We start from the raw sequence: 25948 nt of genomic DNA, 5'->3' as shown, positions 1-25948 counted from the left end.
TGCCCAGATTTTCAATTCATTTCCTCTTTACTCTTATAACTACTTCATCTTCCAGCCCACCACCAGCTGCGAAAATAAAAGTGTTTTCTCCCATATTTAAGGATGATTTTGTGCTTCAGGATGGTTTTCTGGGGGTGAAGGAAACTTGACCAATGTGACCAACAGATGTTTTAAGTGATGGATGGAACTGAGGAAAAGTCTGATTCCTTAGCCCAGTCTTTAGGATACTATGCTCAACTGTGCCCCCTAGTGACTATTTAGGGCATTGTGCAATCAGATCCAACTATGTCTACATGTACCATATATACTGCATCAGTTAATGTCTATACTCTGTTTTTAGAGATGAATATGAAGAAGATGGATTCTGTCAACCATACAGAGGGATTGCATGCGCAAGATTTATTGGCAACCGCACTGTCTATATGGAGTCTTTGCACATGCAAGGGGAAATAGAAAATCAGATCACAGGTAGGTAACACCACTGAAATTCTGTTTATACCTTGACTATTTTTCTCACCAGTAGTTTTCTTAAGGACCTCTGTTGTCCAGGGATTAGGCCAGGCACAGGAGTTAGGAGCAGGACCATAAAGAAGCATGAGATATGATCATTAAAATATTATTAAAATTGACATTAAAATCATTTATTGAAGGTTGCTCTTAGAGGAAAAGGAAGCTTTGAAAAGCCTCACGTTCATTTAAACACTCAGTAAATATTGTTGCATGTCTTTGGTGTACCTGGGCCCTGGAGTATATGATGGTGTGGGGAATAAGGCCGGTTGTTTCTGCCCTCACAGAACTTACTGTTTGGAAGCCACATCATGTGGACTGAAAGGGAATGAGTGTAGAGTCTAGAATTCTGGACTCTAATCCCTGAATCGCCATTACTGTGACTTTAGGGAAATCTCTTACTCTCCGTGAAAATCTCTTTCTTCATCTGTGACATGAATGATGAGGCAAGATGGTCATGGATCTCTTCCTGCTCCAGCTCTCTAGAGTTTACCCTTCACTTTTTCTGAATTGAAAGCATCTTAACGGAGATCTAATAGTGAAGCACTTTTTAGCACACATGAGTTAGGTAGTGTAGGTTATCTTCTATGAGTTTGCACACCTAGTTCTGGTTCTTAGAGCCACTTTGTACCTATTGGTGTAGTTATTATACCTCTGTGCCATGTACTTTTGCAAGCCATTCAAATTGCCTTTATGAGATTCTACTAAGGTTTCCAGGATTAGTAAATAAAAATACAGGACATCCAGTTACATTTGCATTTTAGATAAACAACAGATCATTTTTTAGAAGGATGTCCCAAGCGTTTATCTGAAACTAGAGGCCTGGTGCATGAAATTTGTGCATATTGTTGAATGTCTTTGGTGTACCTGGGCCCTGGGGTATATGATGGTGTGGGGAATAAGGCCAGTTGGTGGGGTGTCCCTCAGCCCAGCCTGCACCCTCTCCAATCTGGGACCCCTCAGGGGATGTCAGACTGCCGGTTTAGGCCCAATCCCTGTGGGACCGGGCCTAAACCGGCAGTCAGACATCCCTCTCACAATCTGGGATTGCTGGCTTGCAACCACTCATCTGCCTGCCTGCCTGATTGCCCCTAACCACTTCTGCCTGACAACCTCATCACCCCCTAACCACTACCCTGCCAGCCTGATTGATACCTAACTGCTCCCCTGCTGGCCCGATTGCCCCCAACTGCCCTCCCCTGCTGGCCTGGTCACCCCTAACTGCTCTTCCCTGCAGGCCTGGTCCCCCCAACTTCCCTTTCTCCCCTGCAGGCCCGGTCGCCCCCAACTGCCCTCCCCTGCCAACCTGGTCACCCCTAACTGCCCTCCCCTGCAGGCCTGGTCCCCCCCAACTGCCCTTTCTCCCCTGCAGGCCTGGTCTCCCCCAACTGCCCTCCCCTTCCGGCCTGGTCACCCCTAACTGCCCTCCCCTGCAGGCCTGGTCTCCCCCAACTGCCCTCCCTTCCCTGCAGGCCCAGTCACCCACAACTGCCCTCCCCTGCCGGCCATCTTGTGACCACATGGGGGCAGCCATCTTGTGCAAGGGTGTGACAGTCAATTTGCATATTATCTCTTTATTATATACATAGTAATTCAAATGTAACTGGGTGCATTGTACTTGATCTGGCAACCCTGGATTTAAAAGAGGTAAGAACAAACCCAAGGTAGGCACAGCGAACCTCAAAAAGTCCAGGAACTGTGTCCTGTGAGGAATTTGAAGGAACAAAGAGGTGGCTGCAGGAGCTGCTTAACCTAGAGAAGCAACAATAGGAAGATGTAGTTGCCACTTGCTGAAGCCCTCAGGCTTTCAAGGGGAAGGATTCTGGGAAGTAGGGCTGATGGGGAGGAGCTGCTGAAGGCACATTTCAACCTAGTATGAGAATGTTGAACATGCTTTTTACTAAGTGCTCACGAAAATAATTGGGAGTTCTGTTATAAATATTTGGTCACCCGTTTATAAAAATCCTCTCAAACATTTTCAATGGGCATCAGCTTACTGGAAAGTATTACAGTAAAAAAAAAATTAAAAAATCCACTGAACTTTGTTTAACCCTGCATTTCCCAAACTTCTTTGGCTATGGAACCCTAGTTTCTCCAACACTATTAATGTTCTGCATAATTATTGTTCGGAGGAACATTCTTTGGGAAACAATGTACCAACAACCTCTTAGGCTGCCTTGTGAGTAAGCCCTTGTCAATGGAGGAATGCCGAGGGAGGCTGGCGCTCGCTTTGTACTTGGAAACCGTGCTGGATCTGAGGTTAGGCTAAGTGACCATTAACATTCCTTAATACTCACTGGAATAACTGAGTTGTGCTCTCTGAGAACTTCTAAGCAAGCTGCCTCCTTTTCGGAAGATGGCGTAGAAAGTATTCAAGCCACAAAGAAATTAAACAAGTTGCCCAAAGTCACCCACCAGCTGAGAGGCGAAACACAGCACGAGTCCTGCCCTCGGGCCCAGCCGCCCCATCCCACGCGTCCTGCCCGGCAGCTGTCAAATGTTTCAGAAACCTCACCGAACCAATAAAAAGCACCGGATGAAACACAACGTTCTGTTGCTTTGTAGTAAAAATGAAAAATATATTGTCCTTTAACCTAATTAATTCTTTTTTATTAGGAAACGGTACATATGTAACTTAATCCTGTGTGTGTTTTTTTAACTTTATAGTCAAAATGATTTTTTTTCAAGCCAGTGAAAGTAAGCTGCTTAGACATCTGACATGAATCTCCTTCTCTTGGCCTTGCCTGTCTGAGCCCAGCAGATTCCTTCCAGGGTGTGTGTATATCTGATATTTGTTGGCTAGATAACCACAGATCAACCCCAGCCCTGGGAGTTAATAACTGTGTTTGTTTTCCAGCGGCCTTCACCATGATTGGCACCTCCAGTCACTTATCTGATAAGTGTTCCCAGTTCGCCATTCCTTCCCTGTGCCACTACGCCTTCCCTTACTGTGACGAGACCTCTTCCATCCCAAAGCCCCGTGACTTGTGCCGCGATGAATGTGAAATCCTGGAAAACGTCCTGTGTCAAACAGAGTACATTTTTGCAAGATCGAATCCCATGATTCTGATGAGGCTGAAGCTGCCAAACTGTGAAGATCTCCCCCAGCCAGAGAGCCCTGAAGCTGCCAACTGCATCCGGATTGGAATTCCCATGGCGGATCCTATCAATAAAAGTAGGTGGGCTCTGGCCGGTGTGGCTAAGCAGTTAGAGCGTTGGCCCCAGGGAACCGAGGGTCCCGGGTTTGATTCCTGGTCAAGGGCATGCACCTGGGTTGTAGGTTCAATCCCTGGCCCTGTTGGGGGTGCATGAGGGAGGCAACCAGTTGATATAAACACATCAATGTTTCTCTCTCTTTCTCCTCTGTCTCTCTCCCCCTCCCTCCCTTCTTTCCACTCTCTCTAAAAAAAAGCAAGGGGAAAAAATATCCTTGGGTAAGGATTAACAAAAGTAAGTAAGTAAGTAAGTAAGTAAATAAATAAATAAATAAATAAGTAAATAAATAAATAAATAAATGTAGGTGGTAGCCCTGGCTGGTGGGTCTCAGTTGGTTGGAGCATCATCCCATACACCAAAGGTGGTGGGTTCAATTCCTGGTCAGGGCACATACCCAGGTTGCGGGTTCAATCCCTGTTTGAACAGGAGGCAACTGATCTCTCTCTCTCTCTCTCTCTCTCTCTCTCTCTCTCTCTCTCTCTCTCTCTCCCTCCCTCCCTCCCTCCTTCCCTCCCTCCCTCCCTCCCTCCCTCCCCTCCTTTCTCTCTTTAAGATCAATTTTTTAAAAAATAGGTGGTAGCCCCTGGCCCTCTGTGCTTATTTGGGGGCCAGTCACCCCATGGCACAGTAAAAACTAGAATTTGATCCACAGTAATGGTTTCTACTAATGATTACCTTCCAGTGGGCTAAATATACACCATGTGCAGTCTACCTTCAAGTAGCTTCATGAAGATGATAATTTTAAAATATGGTTGCTGGTTCCTCAATGACTTAAAAATAGAATTACCATATGACCCAGCAATGCCACTCTTGGGTATATACCCAAAAGAATTGAAAATAGGTGTTCATACAAAAACTTGTATGCAAGTGTTCGTAACAGCTCTGCTCACAATAGCTAAAAGGTGGAAACATCCCAAATGCTCATCAGTGGATAAGTGGATAAACAAATTGTGGTATATCCACATAATGAAATATTACTCATCCATAAAAACCAGTAAGTGTCACTCATCCATAAAAAGGAATAAATATTATTCATCCATAAAAAGGAATAAAATGGATTATTATTCTACCATAAAAAGGAATAAAATCTTATTACAACATGACTGAACCTTGGAAACATTATGATAGTGAAAGAAGCCAGACACCACTCTGTGATTCCATTTATGTGAAATATCCAGAATAGACAAGTCCATAGAGACAAGAAAACAGATTAGTGGTTGCCAGGGGCTGGGTAAAGGGGTCCAGGGTGGTAGGAAATGACTGCTCAATGTGTATAAGATTTCCTTTTGGGATGATTTAAGGTTCCAGAAAGAGATAGTGTGGAGGTTGCACACTATTTTGAATGTTCTAAATGCATTAATGGTAAATTTTATGATATGTGTAGTGTACCACAATCAATTTTAAAGATATGTATATGGGGCTCGCCTCCATCCTCTCTCTTATCCTCTTACCACCATCAAGCTAAAGACTGCTCCTTTCTACATTTCCCATTCATCTAGAATTACACTCATTGATAATTTTCTTTATTCCTTTTTGGTAGTTAATACTACTTTATTAGTTAAATAACTTAGTGCATCTAAAATGCTTAGAACTATACTTAGCACATAATAGTAACAATATCATCAATATTACTATTATTACTATCACAACTCAGTAGATTTTTTTTATCAGGGATTTCAAGTAACAGCCCCCGTGGTCTCATGGGAGGAGTACTTATTCAGACCTGCTCCTCAAGGGTGTCCAGTCCCTCAGCACGGAGATGGCTTAGCTCCTATTAGAAACTCATCCTGCGCTGCCACTAATAAGCATTCTCTGTGAATTAGCTTCTTGATCACATGGTTCCTACCTAAGGCCCTCAAGCAGAAGTGGAAAGAGCAGCTGAGCTTGAAGCTTCCCTGAACCATTCACTAGGAAATTACTCCTATGCCCCAGTTCTGATTTTTTTCCATGTTTGATATTAAAAATACTTGTGGAGTACTGGTTTTATTCCCAAAGCATAAGCTTTAAATCCTCCCAGGAATGTAGCTGCAAGGCCTGCCGCTGTCCCAGCCCAGCATGCCGGGAGGCCGCCCACAGGGCCCCTGACCAGCAGGGGGGCCTTGGCCTTGAGGTTAATGCAGAAACTGCAGGCGGGGAGCTCCGCACCTCCTCTGTTTCTCCCTCACAGTGTGGGCGTTCCCTTCGTGTTTTTCAGATCACAAGTGCTATAACAGCACGGGCGTGGACTACCGGGGGACCGTCAGTGTCACCAAGTCCGGGCGCCAGTGCCAGCCGTGGAACTCCCAGTACCCCCACACCCACACCTTCACCGCCCTCCGCTTCCCAGAGCTGAACGGAGGGCATTCCTACTGCCGCAACCCGGGGAACCAGAAGGAAGCTCCCTGGTGCTTCACCTTGGATGAAAACTTCAAGTCGGACCTGTGTGACATCCCAGCATGTGGTAAATAGCGCTCCATTGCCTTTATTGTGGTCCAGCCAGCTTTAGCAGAGCCCGTCCCATCCCCTTTCCTTAGGAGCGTCCTATGAGCAGCAAGGGAGATTCGTGGTGTTTGTGTGATCTCAACCTATGTTTCTAGGATAGATAAACCTGTTGTTTCTCCATAAAATGCCTGTTAGGTACCAAACAGGGAGTGAACTTGTACTCCTGCAGCCATTGTGTTAGTGGGTGTAACAGGCACCATCTCTTCAGAGGCACAGAGGACGCAGCTTAGCACAATCACTCACGTACAAAGACATTTCCCATGTCCGAGTGCACCTTGCAGCACAACAGGTGTATTGGAAGCAGAAAGAGAACTGCTTTCCCTGTGCCCTTGAGAATACCTACAAGGTCAGAGCAATCTATATAGAGCTATTACTCAGTCATTTAGGGCAATTGGTGCATATCCTGCTGAAGTCTAGAAAGAAAATGGGATTCCTGAATCAGTTTGTTCCTTTTTCAAACAAATGCTTGGAGGGTGGGAGGAAGAGAATGAAGATGCTGATGGAGCCTGGAGTTTGGTGCTCCTTTGGGACTGATTCATCTTCCTGACCCTGGTTCTCATGGAGAATGTCAGTGGGGCTTCCCAGGCCTCGGGGAGGCGGCCAGGGCGGGCGGAGGGGGGGGGGGGGCGGCATTCAGGATGTCACTGCCGGGGAGGAACAGCCGTAAAACGGAGATGATGATGACCTACACTGAGGGCTGATTGTGAACATAAATGAGTTGTTAACTGAAAAACCCTAAAATGTCCGGAAGATAGCAAATGTTTAATCAAGATTACCTATATAAAGGAATCTAGGATGAGTCGTAAACAGTCTGTGTACATAGGGATGCTTGCTCTCAGTTTGCCAAATACTGTTGAAGAGCCCACTGTGGAGCAGGGGGGTTGAAAGAGGAATAGAATGTGATTCCCATCACAATCACAATGCGATGTGTATGATACAATGGAAGCTAGCACAAACGTTATGGAACAAAGAAGAGGAAGCTAAAACACACTAAAGAGGTCCAGAAGAGAAAGCAATACAAATATAAACAAGAACCCTTAGTGATGAAAATTTGGGACACTCTTACTCTACAGTTTCGTTCTTATATGTTACTTGTTACCGTATTGTCTCCTGCAAAATGGTTTTATGGATGGTTAAACATGCCAACTTTGAAAAAGAGGTGATCAGACTCCTTTTGTCTCGCTGGGCTTTAAAATGCCTTCACATGCAGCATGAAGAACAAATTATGAAGTTAACTCTTCCGGAGCCACCACTGGAAACTTCAAAGCAAATGATCCTGTATTTTTAAGTTGGTTTCCACTTAATAATTTATGACTTACCCTGCATGCTATATTCAACATGAATAGGAAAGGAATAATAATAAAATATACGCTGATAATGATTACTTAGTTACCCCATCCCTTCTCCTAAACTAGGTAAGGTATGAAGATCTGCAAGAGGGACAAGGATAAAGGCAGCACTTACTGAGCACGCCCCCTGTGCCAGGCATGGTGCTTGGGGCTTTCATAGGCTTTATTTCTACTCACCCTCAGCCTTGCTGCTGAAGAAATGGAGGCTCAGAGAGCCTCAAAATCACCCAGCTAGTTAATGGCAGGTCTGTCTGACTCCACGCTCATCTTCTTGCCACTCGAACTGTGCTGCCTCAGGATGCTGATGTTTGTCCTTAAGGAGAAACGATGAATTATTTTACAGAAGAAACACAGTGTTCACTCCACTCTGGGTGAATGCAGTTGTGCTTTAGGTGACTTCAGACCCTTAATTTCAAACTAATATCCATCAGAAATATGGAGGGGATTTGCTCATAAACTGGAAGATTTGTTGATGATGTGATTCAAGCTTTAATACCATTAGTTTAAGTCAAGACTCTAAAGTATACTGAAGAAGTATTGGTTTTCATTTCAACGGCCTTCCTGAAGCAGTCAGACCAAACACATGCTCTGAGGGATGAAAGAAATCCTTGAACAGTCTTTCAGAATGTGGACAAAGAGAGAAAGGTCACATGCATCTACAAAACACCTACCATGTGCATATAGGATGCTCCTTGCTTTATATATTCATCTCCATTTAAAACTCAGAACCATACTGGGCAGTGGGTTTATTACCATATTCCACTGAGGTTCCGAAGGGCTAAAGGAGTTGTCTAAATCACACAACTGATGGGGTTGGACTTTGAACCATTATCTGTCCACATAAGCTCTAACCAAACTCAAAGCTTATGCTCTTTTCTCAGACACTCTACTATCTCCCATTGAAAGATTTTTCAGGAATAAAGAAAAGACAATAGGCTCAACCTCTGGATTCCAGTATATCGATTCCCGTAATATGATATGACATGAGAAAAATGGTCCCTTGCTGATAAAGAAATGTATCACAGTATTACTCAGTGTATTATTAAAGTATTAATCAGTGCAGTGATATTGGAAACCTTCAGAATATTTCTTTCTCAGTATCAATCTGCAGAGAACACAGTTAAAATCCAGAGGACTCGTTAATTCTAGTCATCTGAGAGATAAATTTAGATGAAAGTTAAATCTGGAGATGACAAAGCAGTTTTCACCACTTACAAAAATAATTTTTTAAAAAAAGAACATTTTTATTTCATTTTGAAAGAAAACAGTTCCTCTAGAATTCTTCAGGCCAAGCCACAGATACATCCATTAAAGGAACAGGGAGGCCGTGGCCCCCAGGATGAGCATTAAAGAGGCAAGCAGGTCAGCGCCGGCTGTTCCAAGAAGGCTTGTTGTAATTGTTGTCCCTCAGTCACCAACCTCTGAAAAAATAATCATAAGACAGTCCTACTGTATAACACTTCATTAGAACATTTGAATTTTTTTTTTCTTATTTCGTCGTTACAAACATCATGAAAGATAAAGTAGGGATTGTCTACCCTGTTTTCTATACAGGAAAACCAAAGTCCCGGGAAGTGGTAGGACTGACCCATGATCACAAATTAACTCATGGAAACTAGGCCTCCTATCTCTAGGGCCACACACTGCTCTTTCTTCTATACCAGTGATTCTCAAACAGGGGGAGTTTGCCTGCCAGGGGCCATTTGGCAATGTCTGGAGATATTCTGATTGTCACAACTGGGTGGGGTTGCCATCTATTGGACAGAGGCCACGGATGCTGCTAAACATCCCCGGATGCACAGAACAACCCCAGAATTTTCCAGCCCAAATGTCAACAATGGCCAAGGTTGAGGAACCCTGAGGCTAGATAGGAAGTATATAATTTACACTGTAGAATATAGTATTTTATATTTATTGCATAAATTCTATAATTTAAAGTATAGAATAACAATAATATTAAACATCAATTACCATTTATTAAGAGCTTACAATGAGCCAAAGACAGTGCTAGGAGTTTTTTATGCATGATCTTATGTATAGTAGTCCTGTAACCCTATGAGTTGTGTTTTATTTTACCCAAGAAAATAAAACTGAGACTTAGAGAAGTTAAGTAACTTGTCCACGGCCACAAAGTTAATAAGAAATGGATCCAGGACTCAAGCCTATAGCCAATCTTTTAAACTCTATGGTTTATATGTATAGATAGATAGATAGATAGATAGATAGATAGATAGATAGATAGATAGATAGATAATAGATAGATAGATAGATGTTGAGAATAATTTTTCATCTTACAATGAGTTATAAGCATGTGAGGCAGATTTGAAATGAGTCCTTTTCCACTTCCCTCCCAAATGGGATGGAGTCTCATTAGATGTTCCTGTGTTCATTAGTTAAGTCAAAGTTAAGGAGATTTCAAAATCTCCATGGGGTTTCTCATTTTCCCACTGATAACTTTTGTTTTTGTTTCAACTTAGTAAGTTAAAAGAGGTATAGGCCTAATTAAATGCTGAATGTGAGCATTGTGGTACGTTCTAGAATAAAAGCACTAGAGAATAGTCAGCCACAGAATGTTTTACCCATGAACTTTCACTCTAAGACAGAATATAAAATTAAACACAACCAAATATAGCTGCTGTGGATTCTGGGAATTGGCTTGGCTAGGACTGTGTGCATGTGCCCAGGCAGTGCTTGGAGAAAGTGGAAGAACAGAAGGTAGTTTGGGCAAGACCTGACCTCTCAGCCTTCCAGTCTTTTCTTTCCTGTCCCAGGCATCTAACAATTGGATAGTTAAGTATGTATTCAGTCAGTCACTCATTGAAACCAGTATGTGTTGAGCTCCTACTGTGTGTCCGACTTTGTGAACATGCTAGATCAGACCATGCGCTCGTGTAGCTTACAATCTAGTGGAAGCAGCAAATGAAAGAAATGTGAATCACATTAAGCATTGTTGTATGGTTCCCAACATTTACATGTGCTGCTGTTATGTGCTTTGCATTTTAATGATGGCTGCTGGTTGTTGGAAGTTCTTTCTACCAGCATCTGGCCTATGAATTAATTAGTGCTCAATAAAATATGTTGAATTAATTGATCCTCCTGACCACAGAATAAAGGAATCATCTCCATTTTACTGATGGAGAAGCTGAGGCAATGTTGTTTCTACTAAAGCCAAGATTCAAACCAGGTCCATAGGACTCCAGGTCTAGTCCTCTGTCCACCATGCCACAAGTACTTAAATCTCGATTATGTACAGGAATAAACATTCCTTTATCGTTTTCTTCTTTTCTTTGATCATTATGCACTTTCTAGGTCTTTGAGAAGTTATCCATTGATACTCTTTGCAGCTCTTCAGGTGCAGGAATGGAACTCCATCCACAAAGACATCTACTCTGAAAGACCCCAGGTGCTCTACATAGTCTCAGCCCCCGCCTCACCCCCACCCCTCAGCAGCTTCACCCCGGCCTCACGTGCTTGCCCTGTTCCCGTTAAGTCCCAGCCCTCCTCCCTTCCCGGCAGCCCAGGTCCCCAGTCCTCAGAGTTGGCCATCTTCCCTGAGATCCTGCCTGCAAACCTTCATTCACTACACTTTCACCTCTAGTCACTGTGGCCACCTTCCAAGACAAATACTGTGGGTTGGGTGGAAAGTAAGTCGAAAAAGAAACATTTGCTATGTTCTTTCCAACTGGCACCTAGGCACGCCTCCCAGGTTCACAGTTTCACTGTCGCCCTTATCATTGCTTTTCTACGCAGCTCTGGGGACGAAGCTGTGGAAAATGTCTATTTCCCCAAGAGCTCCTTTTGCAGTAACCTGGCAATTTTATTTTGGCTGTATTCTACCACGTGACTTACGTTCCTTCTCTCTCTCTCCCACTAATTGAAATTCCTTGTTTTGTTCTTGAACTGGGTGGGGAGACAGAGCCTCTATTGGATTGGTGTTCTTATTTTCAAACCTTGGTCCTTTATTTTACTCTAGGTCAAGTCCTGAGACCATGTTTCCAGGCTAGCGCATCTGATTCACCTCTAAGTAAAGCTTTCTTCCTCCAGCAAACAACCAGAATTTCCAAGCAACAGTATGGGGTTTACTACTAAACCAGCTCCACTGAAGTGCACCCATTGATAAGAAAAGTAGTGAACCATTTGGCTCCATTTGGAGTTTTCATACCTGGCACGTTGCTTTTGTGTTTCCTTTTAAGTCTTTGCCTTGCAGCCATTTGCCAAAGGGCATGTTGCCCAGTTCTGTGCCTGAATAGCCCTGACTTGTCCCGTAACCTTACAAGTACCCGCCCTGGGTTCTGCTTTGTCACAAACCATTTTCTACAACGCGGTGGTTTACAGTCCGGGGCAAGGCAGATGTTTTCCAGATTGCGAACACTGCAGTTTTTAACTCGCTCTGTCAGCAGCCTTCTCCCATATTTCATAGAAGACCTGTTGTAAGGCAATTTGTCTTTCAGCCATTTCTTCAAACCAAAATTGAACATTACAGTGAACTGGATGGTGGGGAGGGGGAAAGGAGGAAGGAATAGAGCACTGCTTTGTATAGTTTGAAGCTTTCCGGAAGAGTTATTTTTATACTGCAGAGAATTTCAAGATGTACTTTAGTCTCTGGTCTTTATACATTTTCAACAAAGTAAAGAACAATAGTTACCCAAACCTTGTAACTAAGTCATGTTCCCTAAACACTTTTAACCATAAAATAATTTTAACCGTAAAATAACCATAAAAGTGTTTTTCACTGTCCCCCATATACATTGAGTCTTGACCCTGTGTGTCAGCCACTCAAGCAGTGAGGTTTTAGATGCTCTCAGCTCTTTGGGTCAACCACCAGGTCAGTAGGAAGAGCATCCTGTCATCTTAACCCTTCTTAACCTTTTGGGGACAGAAATCATTTTTTTTTATATCACCAGACAATCAATTAAACAAACTTTTATTGAAGCTTAAAATTGCAGTGCAGAAATGCATTTCAACCAAGCTAAGTCCAACATCAGCATGAAGAAATGATGGCATCAAAATTTTCCCTCCGCTATCATAACATACTAGGATTAATTTACAGTTTTCGTTTTTCTAGGTTTTGTTTCACACAAATTTGTGCAGTTTTTCAACATTAGATAGAAATCTTAAATCTGTTAGAAAAAAAAAATAGACCTAAGGCCAACACATGTCATGAAATCTATTAGGACACCATTCCAGGACAAAGTCCACTTTGACCATTGGGTCCTCAAAACAGCACTGAAACATTAGGGACTGTGTGCTAATTACAAAATCAAACTGATCCATTGATTGAAAGCTTCTTCAATGAATCTTTGAATCAAAAACATGATTGAAATAAAAGTCAAAATTTTCCAACCTTTAAAAAAAAGTGTTCCAACCATTTGATTTCAAACCAAGTAGATTTTATGTTTAGAAACACTAAAAAGAGAGTGTTTTGTTTATAAATATAGAGGGAACAAAAACATCAATGCATCAAGCCAGAAAGAATTTAAAAAAAAAAATTCGGACAAGAAAACAAAATTTAGTCAACTTTGCTGTTTTCTAGGCTGCTTAAATCTCACAGTATGTGCAAATATACTCTAAGAGCTAAAAAAGCCAACTCTTGAAAGCCTGTATTTCTAGTCACTTCCCGTTGGCCATTATGGAATTTTGTATGTTACGTTTTATGGTGACAGAATTCTGATACAACACCACAAGGATTGTTGTTATTGGCTTTGTATCAGTCCAGTTTCTGGCAGGAAGCGAAAGGCACAAATGGAGACTTTTATAAAGAGACTATTTATAATGGTGGCAGAATTAGGGAAAGCCAATAATGAACGTGCAGAACCCGGGCAAGCAGGAGTGCGAGGCATTACCATCCTAAGCCTGGAAAGTCAAGGGGAGGATCAGTTGCCTTACTCCATCATTGAAGCTAAAGAGAGAGGGCTGTCCAGGACGTGCTGGGACCTCAGGTAGAGGGATGAAGGTAACCCTCTACAACCCAGCAAGGAGGGAGTCATGGAAATAAACACATCAACTGTACTTTCTTCTTGCCCTGGGCAGTTCTTTTTATACTGCCAATGCCTCCCATTGGCTGAACCTAGCCGGAAGCCAGATGACAAGGGGGTCCATTAATACTGTTGCACACATTGAGGTCAACCACAGCATAGAGCTGGGCAGACAAGGACTGAAACTGGATCTGGTAGGCTCAGGACACTGAGGAAAAATATTCATCACTAGCTTTAAATCAGTTGTTTTATAAGAGAGTCAAAGTTTTGCAGGGGCCTAAACATGGTGCTGTCAACTCAGTTTATAAAATCAGAGAATCTTGGGGAGAAACCATAGAAAACATCCAGCCTCCGTTTGAACATTGCCAGAGACCTCCACAGACAGCGACATCTCCACCTCAAAGTGGTTGTGGGATTACCACTGCTCAAAACTGAACTTTGTAAGCTAGAAACCAAAATTTGTATATGAAAATCTCCCAATTAAAAAAAAAGTTAGTCACTATTTTAAAAACAACAACTATTAAGGAACAAGTCTACCAGTATGTACTGGATCTAGCTTATAACCTTTGTTGTCATTCCTTATCCAAATTTGAAGACATCTACATATCCTTCATTTGATTTTTTTTTTAATCTAAGAGCTATGTAGTTCCTCCAATCTTTTCTTACCCATCCTCCTCCGTCTCTGGATATTTCTTGCTTCTTTAAAGACCTTCTTAAAAATATAACTGGTAGAGTAGAAGACATGTGTTGCTGTATTTTTACTAGAACAGGTAGAATAGGACTATGATGTTCTTGATTGTGACTTAGTATTGCCAGTGAAGGGTATTTTGTTGCTACAGGTGCCATATATGAGAAATTTTTTTGAGCAGTTTCATCACGATGTTGCTGGATCCAACTGAGCCTTCAAGTCTTTACTAAAATGTATTGGGGTTTTTGTTGTTGTTTTGCTTTGATTTGGTTATATCAAAAATTATTTCGTAGATTTGCTTAATCATGGACTTCTCTAGACAAGGTCTTTAACATAACTGAAAGTTATATTTATTTGCAAAATTTCGACTGTTTGTTTTAGGTCATTATTTTAGCCTGTTGATCCTCTAAAAACTTTTTTTTTTATAGTCAGTTAGGTATCTTTCCTAGATTCAGGCCATTTTCAAGTTTGAAACATGTCATCATCAAGTACTTGAGGATAATGTTAGACAGACAGATTTCTTCAAGCCCACTACAATTTGATGTGATTTGCTGATTAAAACTATTAGAGTACAGGCGTGTGGCGAATTACAAACCCATCTCATATTGTCTAGCCACCATTTTTTGTCCATAAGGATAAACACTTGATCAAATGTTTTGCTAACATTTAAATGTGGTTGGTCTACCATTCTAAAATAATACTATCAAAAGTGAAAAAAAATTAATTTTATAAAACCTATTGAATTTTGGCCCTTAAAGATTACCTTGCTTAAAAAAGTGGGAAAAGGACTTACATAGGCATCTCTTCAAAGAAGATAAACAAATGTCAATGAGCATGAGATGTTCAATACCACTAGTCATTAAAGAAATGCAAATCAAAACCACAATGAGATATCACCTCACATCCATTTGAATGGCCACTATAAGGGGGGGGGGGGGAGGAAAATAGCAAGTGTTAGTGAAGATGTAGAGAGATTAGAACTATTTTGTACTGTTGGTGGGAAGGCAAAATGTGGTAGCCATTATAGAAAACAATATGGATGTTCCTCAAAAAATTAAAAATAGAACTACCATTCATCCAGCAATATTGCTTCTGGGTATATATTCAAAAGAACTGGAAGCGGAATCTCAAAGAGATATTTGAGAATGAACCCTGTTCATTGCAACATTATTCACAATAGCTCAGAGGTGGAAGCAAGCCAAATGTCATCAGTAAATGAATAGATAAAGAAAATATGGTGTAGCCCTGGCTGGTGTTGCTCTGTAGGTTGAGTGTCGTCCCGTGCACCAAAAGGTTGCCAGTTCAATTCCCAGTCAAGACACATGCCCAGAATGCAGCTCAGTCCCTGGTAGGGAGCTTGCAGTAGGCTGCTGATTGATGTTTTGCTCTCACATAGATGTCTCCCCCTCTCTTTCCCTCTCCCTTGCTCTTTCTCTAGAAATCAAATTTTTTAAATCTTTAAAAATAAAAAAAACCATGGTATATTATTCAACCTTAAAAGAGAAGAAAATCCTGTCACATGCAACAACATGGATAAATCTTGAGGACATCATACTGAGTAAAAAAAAAAAAAAAAAAAAGCCCATCATAAACAAATACCATGTGATTTCATTTATATAAAACTAGAGGCCCAGTGCACAAATTCATGCACCAGTGGGGTCCGACCAGCCCGCCCCAATTGGGGCCAATCGGGGCCTGGCCAGCCGGGGAGAAGGGACGTGGGAGGTTGGCCAGACAGCCCCGTCCCCGATTAGGGTCAAGGGGGCCAATCGGGGCCACAGTGCGTGTCAAAGCAACCAGTCATTCCGGTTGTTCTGGCGTTCCCGTCGCTTGGCTTTTATATATATAAATATCTGAAGTAGTCAAATTTATAAAAACAGAAAGTAGAATAATGGTTGCCAGGGCCTGGGGGGAAGGGAAAGTGAGGAGTTGTTCAATGAGTATAGAAATTCTGTTTTCAGGATGAAAAAGTTCTGGAAATTTGTTGTACAACAATGTGAATATACTTAACACCACTGTTTACTTCAAAATAGTTAAGATGATAAGTTTTGTTATGTGCTTTTACCATAATTTAAAGTTTTTAAATTAAAAAGAAAAGATTAGCCCAACTCTTTCCTTTTATAGAGGAGAAAACTGAGGCCCTGGGAATTTTAGAAACTTCTAGTGAACTCAGGTAGACTCCAGTTACTGAGATTTTTCTCAATGTTCACAAATGCGTTATTGTCCTCCTAGTTATTGTGATTAAAACATTTTCTGCAGAGAAAAAATTTAATCACTGTGTATGGCCTATCAGAGTCCCATTTTAAGAATTCGTTTGAGAATGCATAAGGCAGTAGATCACCTACTTAATATTTCCATCATTAAATCGAAAGTACAAATGGCTGGGCCCAGCATCCTACTGAAGGCCCAAATACCATGGTTTTCCATTTGGCTTCCAGGGACCTGCTTAAATAGCAATAATGCGGGTCGCTATCTGATAATAACCAACGTATTTTATAGTTTCCAACTAATAAATGGTAGCAATTTCTATTCACTTTTTATGGTTTTAAATTTTTTTTCAAAATAAGATCATAATTTAACTTATTTAATTTCCTTTGAATTCTGAGTTTCTGTAAGATTTCTTCCTACCTTTGCCATGCTGAAAATCTGAGCACTTTGTTGTTTTAACTCAAAAGTAATATCCCAGATGAGGTTTCATTTTATAGAAGTACTTCTTGAATGAGAAATCATGTGTACCTTGTTTTTGCCCAGGATAAGAAAGGAGTATTTTCTCTATTTTATTTAATTACTAATCAAAGTATTGAATATCATTGTAAAAATAAAAGAGGAATGTCAGATGTAAACTGTGATACCAAATTGATTTTTAAAAGGAAATTAATCATGTGATCCAGACTAAATTGTTGGTTCCAAAAAAATCCCAAGGATTAACTTGATGTAACTAATATGTGCATTTTGCTTTTAAGCAGTTATTCCAAAGTATTAAAAAATCTTCACCATTCTAATTTTCTTTGCAATGCACTGGAGGTGTCCATTACCCTTTAAAGTGCATAGTAAGAATAATGTCTATTGTTCTAATGTGATTCTTTTTAATGTATGATCTCTGCTGGATACTAGCCCTCATTGAGTGGGAGCCTTGGACTCTTAAGGAGATGATAAAAAACAATTTCCTATAGCATGTTAACTTTTATTAGTAATATAATTTATAAAGCATGGAAGTATTGATGGCAGACAGGCTTGCATTCCAACCCAGACTTGAACTCTTTCTAGCTTTGTCAAATTATCTGTTCTTTCTCGGCCTCCATTTCTCTATGTGTAAAATCAAGATAACACCAAGCCCTGGGTTAAAATGACGAATAAAAATGCTAGGACATTTGAAAGAGGTTGGGCAAATGTGTGTTTCCTAACTTTCCATGAGTAACATTAGTTGTTCTGAGGAATGTTTTTCTATACATTTTTCTCTGAGCCAGACACCGACTCTCCTTCTGGCCAAATGCAGAGAGCTGTGTGGGAAAGTGAGCCTGTTGTATGGTAGACTTACAATAGGCCTGAAGCTGCTTTCTGTCACTTCCAACTCGACCACGTATTGTTCTGCTTGATTATTTCACTTGGCAAGAAGACCTTGTGCTCGCTTGCATATCCTCCATGAGCCTGAAGGAGCCAAGTCTGACTGTGTTCAAAGAATTTAGCTTCTTGAAGTCTGTTCTGCGGCAGACCTGCAGGGGGATTTGTCCCAGACCTCTCATTTACAGTCAGAGGCGCTCTGAGAATCATCTGATACGGAATGTACAGAATAGACTCCTTTGTTTGCCAGACAGGTGAGAGCCCTGCTTCCCTTGTTGCGAAAACTCTGTGCCAGAAAAAATGACTAGCGTTACGTTAGGACTAAATCAGGTCTTCATTTCTTTTGTAATCGTTACCCTCATAATGATTTCACTGAAAATCCAAGAAAAACAAGAGGGATTTCTCCCTTTGTGGTACTGACAAATATGAAAGTGTTTTATAATGTTAACAATAATCATAGCATCCCACAACTGCATGGCAGTTTTCAATCTTCCGGGGTTCTTTCGTGAACATTATCTCTCACGTGAACCAAATAAGACTGAACAAATGAGGAGATGGAGGTCAGAGAGGTTGTTTCTTGCTTACGGTTATTTAAAATTCCCAGCCCAAAGCTTTTATCCCTGCATCCTTTCCTACTCTAAGCATTAAGGGGTAAATATTGAGGGATTGACTTGTAACAGGTACAGAATAGATACTTTCAATGTTACTTCAGTTATTGTTCATATCAATGCTATGCAATAGGCATTAACATTGCCATTTTACAGATGGGTTTGCTCGGAGAGGCTCAGTGCCTTGCGGAGGTTACGTAGATAATGACAAAGGCAGTCTGCAGAGTTTCTGACTCTAAAACATACACGTCCTTTATTCTGCTACACTGTTTCTAAAGAGGATAGCTGGATAGCTGGGTAGATGATCGAGATCTGTCTATCTATCTGTCTGTCTGTCTATCTGGGGGACCTGCGGTAGACACTCTTCCATGTGATTTTTTTTTCTATCTACCCACCCACCCACATGCAGACACACTTGTTACAAAAGAGACCAGTTCCTAATGGCTAGAATGATTAGAATAGCCTCCCAGAGGTGCCTGGGTCATCTGTTTACCTGCCACAGTGTGTACAGTGGGGAGTTCTAAGGTAGCATGCCTGGCAAAGCTTCAGTGCTATTCCACACATTTCAGGCCTCCCTCGTCCTTCCTACTTCCGCGAAGCAAGAAACCCTACCATGAGAAAACAGGTGCACAACAGCAGCCATTCTCAAATTATTGGCAGTGTGGTGTGGTGGCTAGAGCAGCAGCTGTGACACAACACCACAGGAGGGGAGTCCCAGCTTTTGAATTACTAGCTGCATGTCCTTGGGCAAGTTACTGAACCACTCTGCCCTTCAGCTTCCTCGCCTGTAAGAATGGAGATAAGGATGGCACCTGCCTCCTGGGATTGGTTATGAGGGTAAAATGAATGCGTTAATGAATCCTGTTCATAACAGTAGCTAACATGATTTTGTGCCAGTAGAAGATACTCAATAAATATTAAGACTTAGTTTTAAACAGATTTTACCCCTCCCCAAGCCCCTCTGAGGGTTAACCCATAGAGCACAGTCCCATCACCCAGATTTGGGCACCCCTTCTTAACTTCTTGACTTGAGTCTGTTTATGTGGAGAGAGAACGATGTGATTAATTAGTGCTCTATCTCACTGAACCACGGGTTCCCAAAGAAGGTACGTGCAAGTATATTCCCATTTATATGTACAAGGGAAACTCACTATTTACAGGGACTTTGGGGGTCTCTTCACCACTGTATTGATGCTTCCCTTATAGCATTTCCAACAAATATTGTATTTATCTTTTCTCTGTTTTCCTTACTAGCCCATGAGTTCCTTGAGGGCAAAGGACATGTCGAATTTTGTATTCCCAGACCCTAGAAGAGTGCTTGTCAGTAGTCACTTTGGTTTATTGACGTACTGAACAAGTGGGAGGATGCGTGAATGTTAATCCTTTTGTTAAGTAAATAGTCATCTCTGAATTTTGTGTCAATCTTTATTGCCACACTTGGGATTTTCTTAAAGCAAGATAGTTGATGAGGTTATTGGTGATCAGGGCATGTATTATGCAACCCCTATAAAAGCTGTCCCATAATTCTTGTTTGTTTTATCAGTCAAATAATTAGTTAATGATAATATATACCCAAAGTACTTAGTTGTTGTTGTGTTGTTGTTTTTTTAAAGTACTTAGTTTTAAAGGCCAGGCTCAACCCGATAAAAAGAAATGTATGCCTCAGGTCCTTCTCTATGTATTACGTTCTTTTCCAAGCCACAGTAGGTACAGTGGGTGTATAAGATTTCAAAAATACCCTTCAAAGTGTTAGCACTCATAATTATTGAGTTCATATGAAACCATTTAGGAAAATTCTTGGGTTTCAAAAAAGGATCAAGTTCTACAAATGGTGCCGCGCGGGAGGGAATTATAGACACCATCCAAAATGCATACTTAACTTGGTGCGTGAGGACAAGAAAAGCCCAGGGTGAGTGATTCATTCAAGGTCACACAGCTCATCAGAGACTGAGCTGGCCCTGACTTCGGGTCCCCATATTCTCAGGCCACTGGGTTTGTGGACACTGGGCCAGGATTCTTCGGTGATGTTGACTCTGGAAGACACAGGACTAGCCCTGTGTGTCCACACAAGCCCAGACCATGGCATGCTTTCTGGAACATTAGGTCGCGGTGTTTGATCTGGGCTGGCGGCCAATGGAAGAAGTTCCCTGTGGTCCACATTAATGCTCATGTATGTATACAGTCCATTCACCTGGCGTTTAACTTTTAAGGTGTGAGAGAGAAGCGGGTCTGAGGCTAAGGAGAGGCAGCCTCAGAGGGGGACCCACACACATGCGAAGTCTTTATCGTTTCCCTCTGCAATTTTTAAACGTTTGAACTTTAAACTTTTAAACTTCAATAAATTATGTTGAAGGTTTGATGGAAACAAATTGTAATAAGCAACGGTTCTTTTTTTTTCCCTCACAGTGGACTTGTGTGTATAAAAGAATAGGAGGTCCCTTTAAACTCTGCAAGGTAATAGTATACATGGTATTGGAACTTGTATAACTTTTGTTCTTCTCTTACATTTTTATTTCTGCACCCAGATTCAAAGGATTCCAAGGAAAAGAACAAGATGGAGATCCTGTACATCCTGGTGCCAAGCGTGGCGATTCCCCTGGCCATCGCTTTGCTCTTCTTCTTCATTTGCGTCTGCCGCAACAACCAGAAGTCCTCGTCGCCGCCTGTGCAGAGGCAACCCAAGCACGTCCGAGGTCAGAATGTGGAGATGTCAATGCTGAACGCGTATAAGCCCAAGGTAAAACGAGCAGAGCGCGGCAGCGTCGATGGTGTCAGTTTTGGGTTAAAGCAAACTTACCACCCTCCCCAGTTTAGAAGTCAAATGACGCAGACTCAGGTTTACAAGTGCTGGGTTTCGTCTGCAGGTAACGATGCATCTCTGACTCCGTCCCAGGCAGCTTGAACATACTTTCCTCAGCGTGTCCACTTCGGTGCTGGGCCACATTGCTGCCTCCCCGCAAAGTCTGGCAGAGAAGGAATCCTTAGGAGGCCATCTCTCCCAGCCCCTCAGGACTCAGCTGTTTTAAAAATCTCCAAGAAGGAAAGTCCATACTCTTCCAATCAAACTGAAAGAGATGAAGAAAGGTAGAGAGGTGGAGAGAGTGGGGCGAGTGGAAGAGGGCAGAGAGAGAGAGAGACAGAGAGAGAGAGAGAAGAGAGAGAGAGAGAGAGAGAGAGAGAGAGAGAGAGAGAGAGAGAGAGAGAGCCAACATTATTCACTAATTTCGTTGTCAACCCTTTTTATTGCGCAACAATGTACACATACCTAGCACCACTACACTGTACACTTAAAAAATATCAAAATTTGCCCTAGCTGGTTCTCAGTGACTAGAGTGTTGACCCATGGACTGAAGGGTCATGGGTTCGATTCCAGTCAAGGGCATGTACCTCACTTGCAGGCTCTATACCCGGCCCCAGGTCATCGGTGGGAGGCAACCAATTGTTGTTCTCTCTCTCTGTCTTTCCCCCTCCTTTCCACTCTCTCTAAAAATCAATGGAAAATATCCTCAGGTGAGGATTAACCAAAAAAAAATTTTTTTTTAATAGCAAATTTTATGTGTCACAACAACAAAAGATATCCTTTTTACGCCTCACCTAAGTCCCTTTCTCTTTGGTTTCTGTGTATTTTAAGAGAAATGTTATCTTTCCTAAAATCTTCAAATGTTGTTTTATGACAGCTCGCCTTAGCTTTCTGTCCACTTCCTTTCAGCTGTTCCTCCACATCTTTCAGCACTTGGGTTGCTCGAGGTCCTGGGAACCCAGGGTCACTGGCCCTTACCTTCAAGGAGCACATGCTCCATGTCTTGGAGCTGAAATACAACAGAGGCTTTCTCTCCGGAAAGCCCGCACCGCAATCCCAGGCCTCAGCAAAGAGATTTCATTTACATAATCTAAGATTCTGCATCCAGAAGCCTGTCTTTTCTTCTCAGTGCAACTCCAAAGGAACATTCATATTCATTCGTTTGGCAAATATTTATCTTCTCTGTGGGTTGGAGGTCATATTATTTTTTGGACCCTCATAAACAGAAGCTACGTCACTTTTAACAAAGCTTTAGGGAAAAATGTCTTCACACTTCACACTCACTTAACTAACCCTTTTGCACAATAAGTGGAGTAGCATAATTGTGACTGACACACCGCCCTCATTTGATTTGATTTTGCTTTGCAATTGGATTTTTTAACTTAAAGGCTCTTAACGTATGTTTGTATTGTACAGTCATATGTGTTGGTAAGGTTTTGAGGTTTTTTTAATGCTAAAAATTCATTTTAAGTGTTCTTTCCCAAACAAAACCACTGTTCTCTTAAGTGTGAATTTTTACCATGGGGGGGGGGGGGGGGGAACACAGACACTGGAACCAGAGTTCACTAAGTGGCTTGGGGCTTGGGGGACAGGTGTGATGGAGGTTCATCTCCTTTGACATCCTACCTGCTTGCTAGCCGACTTACATACATCATCTATAATAATAAAGGCGTAGCCGAAACCGGTTTGGCTCAGTGGATAGAGCGTCGGCCTGCGGACTGAAAGGTCCCAGGTTCGATTCCGGTCAAGGGCATGTACCTTGGTTGCGGGCACATCCCCGGTAGGGGGTGTGCAGGAGGCAGTTGGTCGATGTTTCTCTCTCATCGATGTTTCTAGCTCTCTATCCCCCTCCCTTCCTCTCTGTAAAAAATCAATACAATATATTTAAATAATAATAATAATAATAATAATAATAATAATAATAAAGGCGTAATATGAAAATCAACCAAACAGCGGTTCTGGACGACCTTCTGGATGAAGCCGGTGCTGCAGCCACAGGATCGAGGCAGCTGCCATGGCTGCAAAGGAGGGATTGAAGCAGCCACCACGGGTGTGAAGGCCTACTCTTGCACGAATTTCGTGCATCAGGCCTCTAGTACATGTTATGAAACCTTCCACTTAATCTTTGTGAAGGTAGTAGAAGAAAATACAGGGGTTAATATTGTTATACATTCATGAAGTATCACCTAGTTGACCTCTTGTATATACCATGACTTTAAACTTCTAGGGCAATAGTCTTAGTTCTATGGGAATCTTTCCCTGTCACGTCTGTTATTAAATGTGAAGGAGCCTTAGAGACACCAGAACTTGGAGTGGGAGAGAGACCCAGTCTGGTTACAGCATTCACTGTGCAGCCACCACCCTGGAGAGGTGGGCTCCTCGTTGCCATGGCAGGGGCCAGGGGGAAGGTCATTTCCATTTGGGAGAATTATCCATTTTGTCAGTCAGCCTCCATCTGCAACTCAATTTCATTTTTAGTGAACGTTGCTTTTGCAACACATGATCTCCAACAGGCACAGTGTTTTGGCTTTATGCAGTCTTTCACGTAAAGATCTTAGAGAGCTTTGTGGCATAGAGAAAGTTACTATTTGTTGATTAATAGAATTGTCCAGAACTATACCAGGAGCTTTTACCCTTGTTATCTCACATCTATTATAGAAGACTAGAGGCCCAATGCATGCAAATTTGTGCAAGAGTAGGTCTTCCTTCCCCCCAGCTGCTGGCACCAGCTTCCCTCCGGCACCTGGGACCCAGGCTGCCGGCATCAGCTTCCCTCCAGCACCGAGGACCTGGGCTTCCCTCCTCCAGCCGCCGGCAGGCACCTGGGACCCAGGCTGGCTTCCCTCGGGCCACCCGCAGGCATATAGGACACAGGCTGGCTTCCCTCCAGCCCCAGCTTCATCAGGAAGGACATCCAGAATGACTTCCGGAAGACGTCCAATCTAATTAGCTTATTACCCTTTTATTATTATAGACTAGAGGCCCAGTGCATGAAATTCGTGCACGGGGGGGGGGGGGGGGGTCCATCAGCCCAGCCTGCACCCTCTTGCAATCCAGGACCTCTCGGGGGATGTCCGACTGCCAATTTAGGATGTCCGACCTGCAGGATTGGGCCAACTGGCAGTCAGACATCCCTCTCGCAATCCAGGACCACTGGCTCCTAACCGCTCCACTGCCTACCTGCCTGATCACCCCTAACCACTCACCTGCCTGCCTGATCACCCCTAACCACTCTGCCTGCCTTCCTGATCACCCCTAACCACTTGCCTGCCTACCTGATCGCCCCTAACCACCTCTGCCTTGGTCCCTGTCACCACAGCTTGGTCTGGAAGGATGTCCGGAATGACGTTCAGAAGGTCATTCAGCTGTCCAGTTTAATTAGCATATTATACTTTTATTATTATAGATAGGTATTATTATCACTCTTGTACAAGCAGGGTAACCAAAACTCAAACTGATTAACTTGCCCAAGGTCAAAGAGCTCATAATGAAAAGAAACAAAATATGAATATAGGACTTTCCAACTCCAGGCAAAGCCCTTCCACTTGCCTGACCCCATGAAAACGTTTTTGCAGAGCAAATGATACTGGGAAGAGGGAGTGGGAGGCCAGGGAAACAACTAAATAGGATTCCATTTGGTCAGTTCTGGCTGAACACTAACCACAGGCATCACCCCAGTTGTGACAAATCCTTTAGAGGCCTGAATAACAGTTGTAAGCCTCAATGGTAGAGTCTGTCATGTGGAATTTGGCCAGAGCAAAAATAGTCCCCTATCCTCCATGGTCATAGAGACAAATATAAAATATCCTGGGATAAATTTTCCCAAAGACTTGGCAACATGAGTATTGTTTTCATCATTTTGGGACCATTTTTAAATTGTTCCTTGCAAAATCTCCCAGTGTCAAGATATTTTCCAACACAAGGCTTCCATTGTAGCCATAAACATCTCACAAGCAATTCTGAACCTGACTGGAAGCAGCAACGACTCAAGCAGATTTGACTGGGTTGGGGCGGGCAGGGGGGGGGGGGGGGCGGGGGGGGGGAGGGAGGAAGAAGCCGCAGAGACAAATGCAAACTTTTTTCCCTTACTCTCCTAAGAGATTTGGCTCCAATCAGATTTGAGTTGTGCAGTTGTTTGTTTTGGTTCTTATTGAGTGCCTTTCCTGGAAAAAGCACAAAGGGCTTTGTAGACCTTAAAGAAAATTCCTAAGTGTAAACAGCCAATCTCTGAAGCTGCTTTCAAAGGTCACCGACACATAAATATTCCATGTACCTATAAAATCTAAAAGAAAGGGACGCGCATAAAAATGGAGGAGGAAAAAGTCCTGAAAACAAACACCTTCCAGCGTAAAATCAAAAGGGTATTTGCCGGCTGGGATGAAAAAGGAAGGATGGGAGCGGGCCTCATTCTTATTTCTCCTTCTTATTTATCCACATGAGTGTGCCCTTCAGGGTTCACACTATCTGTTTCCATCTTTCTGCACTTGCTGAGCTGCTACTATCCGCCTGAGTGTTTGGATTAGGAGAAGCTCCACTGGGAGATGAGAAATCCGTGCCCTCAGCGGGGGACACTAGGCCTCCGCAGACAGACTGGCTGACAGGACATGGCATGAGTCCCCAGAGAGGTGGATGGTTAAAACTTTTGATGAGGCCGAGTTTCCTTCGGATCTGTGGGGGAAGGAAGCCAGTGGCCTGACCAGAGAGCCATCTTCACTCTGAACCTTGAGCCGCTGGGAAATGAAGAGGCTCTCCCTGGCTTGACC

The 25948-nt window shown here is 42.5% G+C and overlaps 1 protein-coding gene across 2 annotated transcripts in view; it reads left to right on the top strand.

Moving 5' to 3' along the window:
• Nucleotides 1-25948, top strand: part of ROR1 (receptor tyrosine kinase like orphan receptor 1) — a 402917-nt gene that overhangs the window by 359705 nt on the left and 17264 nt on the right. For both annotated transcript variants that reach the window (XM_079777940.1, XM_079777939.1), the window contains 4 exons: nt 341-468; nt 3365-3682; nt 5918-6163; nt 20911-21122. In XM_079777940.1, the coding sequence (XP_079634066.1) occupies nt 341-468; nt 3365-3682; nt 5918-6163; nt 20911-21122 (904 nt within the window). The remainder of the gene's footprint in view (nt 1-340; nt 469-3364; nt 3683-5917; nt 6164-20910; nt 21123-25948) is intronic.

This window comes from Cnephaeus nilssonii (assembly GCF_951640355.1).
Source record: "Cnephaeus nilssonii genome assembly, chromosome: 7".
NCBI classification, from domain to species: Eukaryota; Metazoa; Chordata; class Mammalia; order Chiroptera; family Vespertilionidae; genus Cnephaeus; species Cnephaeus nilssonii.
Note: the sequence above shows the minus strand (reverse complement) of the source record. Positions and strands in the feature narration are given on the sequence as shown.